Source organism: Cajanus cajan, chromosome 11 (assembly GCF_000230855.2).
Source record: "Cajanus cajan strain Asha chromosome 11, NIPB_CcT2T_4, whole genome shotgun sequence".
Classification (NCBI taxonomy): Eukaryota; Viridiplantae; Streptophyta; class Magnoliopsida; order Fabales; family Fabaceae; genus Cajanus; species Cajanus cajan.
Window position 1 is genome coordinate 43,163,249 of NC_138527.1, and position 5,341 is coordinate 43,168,589.

Below are 5,341 nucleotides of genomic sequence, written 5' to 3' on the forward strand. Positions count from 1 at the left end.
TTTATAAAACACAAAAATATATAAGATAAGATTAATAAAAGTATGAGAAAATGTCCATTAATTATTCAAATAGTAAAATCTAAAAATAAAAATTCATCTACACACTCAAATATCGAATAAAATATAATTTTTTTATTCATCAAAATTACGATACCAAAATTTAAATGTAAGATCTATGCATATAAAACATAATAACTTTAATATTTACATATAAGAATTATAAATATTAAAAATACTAATAAAGAATTTGGTATATGATGTTTAAACACTAAGTAATTATGTTAAATGTGATATAATTATCTCTTAAATAAGTTTAGTTAATTCTTGAATTACGTAGTGCTTGCCTAATAAAATTAGTTTATTAGTTTATAACCTTTGAGTTAGTTTGTAAGTTAACCAAAAACTTATAAGCTATAAATCAATAGCTAAAGAAAGTTAGAAACTTATGAATTAGCTAATTATATTTTCGGGAGCTAAAAAAGTAAATAAATAAAAAAACTTATAAATTAGTTAATTGAATTGAAAGTATTTAATAATATTAATTGATAAAATGTGAAGTAACATAAAACAATTTTTATAATTAGTGTGAGATAATAACATGATAAACAAAATAGTTTCTAAATAAATAAAAAGATTAGAAAATAATTTAAAATAAATTGATGAGGATAAAAAAGGAGAAATTTTTTTAAAAAATAAAAAATTTAAGTTATAAACTATTTCAATTAACTTATAAAATTAACGTATAAACTCTTAAAATAAATTTATATAAATCAAATAAATTTATTTAGTTAAATAACTTTATAAGCTTTTGAAGTATTGTGCTACACTCTTAGAGTTTATAGTTTCTTCGAGAAGTTTAAATTTTCAAATAAAAAATAATAATTTTGAAAATTTGGAATATTACGAAATAGCTATCCGATAAAAGGCCCGAATCCTAGCTAAGTTTTATTTCAACATAATTAGATAAAGAATAATTAATCATATTTAAAATTGATAAATTAATTTAAATATTTTCAAGTTGGACACTCATTTCCGACCCTAAAAATTATGATGCAAGGGAGTATTAATAAATTCGTCGTGCAGTAAAGATATATTGTGTCTCTTAATCAGTAATTAGAAGCCACAAAATGTTGTGCGGAACACGTGTGAAAAATTGAGTGAGAGGATATTTTCCTTGTGTAATACACTAATACTTGAGTTACTGTATGTATATGATAAATAAAAACCAACCAAGTGGAAGCCATGGTTCTTGTGACGTCAGATGGTGAAGTCATATATATGGATTACGAAGTCAAAGTCAAACCAAAGTCCTCTTAGTGCGTCTCTTTACACTCCTGGGGTGGGAACAGCTGTTTTATTTACTTCCCATTAAAATCACGTCACCACTATGATTTTAATTTGTTTAGGGTTTTAAAATCATAAAATCACGTCAACCACTATGATTTTAAATTTTGATTATATGAAAATCAGAAACATATCATACATACAAGTAGCATATAATTTCAATAGGAGGTTCTTGTGAGTAAGTGACGTAAGTTACTAGAAATTTTTATTAAGGTTGACTGATATAGCATCAAAGTTGAAAAAGATTTTCTTCCGTTGCTTCTTGAAGCAACATTTCTTATTCTGTGAAACTGTTTAGTGGAACTAGTCTATTAGATTAATATTATTGATGAGAACAAAAAATGAAGTATGAATTGTCAAAAAAATAAAAATACTTATGAACAACTTAAACAAAAATTATAAAAATATAATAAAATAATTTATAAATAATATAACATAATAAAACACATTTAAAGTGAATAAAAATTACTCATAAATATCTCTACTCTTACACTATCCACTGAACTTAGTCGAGAGTGGTGATTCTTTTTATACACAACATTGCTTCACTCCTAGTCACACTGAAAAAGGGTAATGAACTGAATGATGAGTTAACTAACTCTAATTAATTAAAGTGTGGAGTGGGTAGGCGTCAAATTGAAAAGTTCCATAAGGAGACTTCAGCATCAAAAATGTGGACGTCATTCCAGTCCCTTCCATGATCTCTTGCAGAAGGAGGAGGAGACATCAAAGGCTCGTTTGCGATGCTCAAAAGCAAATCATGCAACTCATGAACCTCATCCACATGCATTCCCTCTTGTTGCAGTTGCTGCTGCTGTTGCTGGCACTCATGAACGTCCTCAGCCGCAAATGACTCAGCAGCCTCCACCGCCGCTTTTCGAATCTCCTCCGCGTCGGTGGTGGCCGGGACCGCCAGGCGCCAGACGGAGTCGGCGAAGTTGAGGCAGGCGGACTTTCCCCGGAGCGCAAGGGCGGCGACGTCGTGCGCGCGCGCTGCGATTTCGGGCGTGGCGTAGGTTCCGAGCCAAATCCGGGAGTTTTTGTTGGGCACACGCATCTCGCAGACCCACTTGTTGTTGTTCCTGCGACGCACTCCTCGGTACACGGGGTGTCGTGTCTCCTTGAACACTCTCCGCCCCGCTCGCTTCTTTGGCCGCGCTGAAGCGAGTATGACTTGGTCGTCAGAGTGGGCGCCGCTAGCGCTCCGAATTGAACTGGTTTCCGACGAATACGACGCTTCTGACTCCTCCAGTGCTGATTTCAAATTGTTCATCCCAGGAAGTTAGTGTTGTTGAACAAGTGAGTTTGCGTGGGATTTATATAGCTTTTTGAGGAGAGGTTGGACCACGTAAGAGGCCACTATGCGGACACGCTATCGGACTCCACACGGGTGGGCCCCTCTTCCTCATCACCTTCACATCAATAATTCTTTAAGTTTATATAAACACAAATTCTACTATAATCTTATATATATATATATATATAATGTTTGAATTTAGTAAAAATATTTTTGATATATTATAAGTCATGATAAATTAAATTTTTTTACACTTACTTACAAATTACAAGGAATAAATTGAATAAAAAATTTATAAATCTTTCTCAATTTTTGTAAATAAAACCTTTTATACTATTCTTAAAATTATTTTGATTTATATAAAATAATTAAAAATATTTGGACCAATATTTTATAAAAAAAAATAGTAATTTAATTATTTAGATAATTTATTTGTTAAAAACAGATCACTTAGTGAAAAAAAAAATCACATTTTATCTCATTTTATTAGTTTAAAAAATTGACTGTATAACATCCCTATTTATAAAGCTATTGCAGCAAAAGTTCAAGTTTATATAAAATAATTAAAAATATTTGGACCAATATTTTTAATTATTTTAGTGATAGGAAGTGTCTTTAATTTAGGATGATGAGAAGTTAAACTGGATAATGATGACGTAGCAAAAGTTGATTGGGAAACTATGACCTGGGGCTGGGTGTCTCCTACTGCGGATTCAGTCTCCAGTTATTAATGGCAACGACAAAAGGTTTAAAACGTGTTTTTCAATATTTTACTGAGTGTAAGGTCACTATCACCATTTCAGGACACTTATTTTAATACCTACTTATATATGTTTACAAGTGTTTTTATAATTTTTTATATATATAAAATATTTTTTTATTTCCTATAAAAAAATTCTTAAAGTCATTTCTAATTTGTATATACAAATAGACTCTTACCACTATTCTGGTATCTCCCTTGAAATTATATAGTCTCATTTAGTTTAACTCCAAAATTTCTAACTGTCATATTAAGGTGTAGCAATAATAGATAAAAAGTGTGTAATAAGTTTTGCTATTTAATATAATAATTTTAAGTGATAATTTTATATTTTAAATATAATAAGAACCTTCCAAATACTTTTTAAATTTTATTTTTTAACTAGTATTTGAAGAAAATGTGCTTAATATCAAGTCTTTTACTTTATCTGTTAATATTATTGAACTTTATTGTTATTTATTTATTTATTTAAAACTTATCATTTTACATTTTAAATGTAATAAATACATGTTTTTTTATTAAATATTTTCTAATTAGTATTCAATGAATTTACTAGTGGTAATCAGTCTAAATCAAAAAGTTTAATAAATTCGCTAACATTTTGTTTAATTTGGAAATGTTCTTATTAAAAAATCTCTTAAAAATATTTTTTTAATGTATTGTATTCAATACATTATATTATTTTAAAAATATATTTTTTCACTAAATATTTTTATGTTTTAATTTTCTCTAATGTTTTGTAAAAAATACTCTTAATCACCTTTAGTCGCTTTTGGATAATAATTGGAAACTTTCTCTTGACATGCTTTTACATTGACAGGGTTTAGAATTCTAGATCGACGAGTTATAAAATCTACATTCTATCTACCTAGATTTACATCGCAACTCGTAGTTGTATGCATTTTCGATAATAAAAAAAGAGGAAGTACACATTTTGTTTTCTTAACGCGATAATATGAGAAATCATCGCTATCTACATTCTCAACCAACATGTGTTTAGTTTAAGTGAAACTAGGATCGAATTTTTCAAGTTCTAGAATTTGAGTCTTTTTAATAAAAAGAATGAGCAATAAGAAAAATACAATAAAATTATTGAAAAAAATTCAAGTTTTATATTAATTAAAATAAAATATTTAAATAATATATAAGTGAGATACCACACTCGTTTTATAAGATGATTTTATATAATTGAATTAAATTTATAATTTATATTCTAATATAATATCAAAAACAATTCTTTTGTACTTATAATTTTTTTTTTCACTTTTCATGAAATTTCATTTTATTTTGAGTCTTTTCTCATTTATCGAAGCTTTCTTTAGTTTTCTCCTATAGTAATCATGATGAATTTAACTTTTTATACATTCATTCTTCAAAGAACATATATTAATGCTTGTTTTTTACCCTTTGTCTTGAGACAATTATATACATTTATTATTAGAATATGGGTTATGGACCTAATTCTATTCTAAAAATTTGATTTGTAAGGTGAAGATTATTTTCTATTTATATATTTTTTAATTATCTTATATCTAGTCAATATGAGACCTGATTTTTTTTAATACACCTCTCATGTCTAATATATTAGATTTGGTACTTGAATAAATGACGCATGATCATTTTTAATGATCTAGAATAAGTGAGACTTTAATTTTTTTCAATACACTCTCTCACGTCTAACATTATTGATTTGATTTTAGTGTTTTTAATGCATTCCCTCATGTTCAATAATATTGATTTTGGTGCGTGTATTAATGATGAGTAACACATTTAGAGTAAATATAGATAATTCTAATATCATATTAGATTAGAAAATTGAAAAGAAAAAAAAAAGCATTCATTGAATAAAACTCATAAAAGATTACATGCAAATAGTTTTATAAATCACAAACTTAGCAGATTAACATTTTTATAACAACTTTATCAATTTTTTTTACATA

At 27.4% G+C, this 5,341-nt stretch overlaps 1 protein-coding gene across 1 annotated transcript; it reads right to left on the bottom strand.

Annotated features, from left to right (window-relative positions):
* Positions 1–1,740: 1,740 nt before the first annotated feature.
* On the bottom strand, positions 1,741–2,646 carry LOC109799802 (dehydration-responsive element-binding protein 1E). The gene has a single exon (XM_020360436.3). It carries the CDS (start codon positions 2,615–2,617, stop codon positions 1,976–1,978), a length of 642 nt encoding a protein of 213 aa, XP_020216025.1. The 5' UTR covers positions 2,618–2,646; the 3' UTR covers positions 1,741–1,975.
* Positions 2,647–5,341: the final 2,695 nt, after the last annotated feature.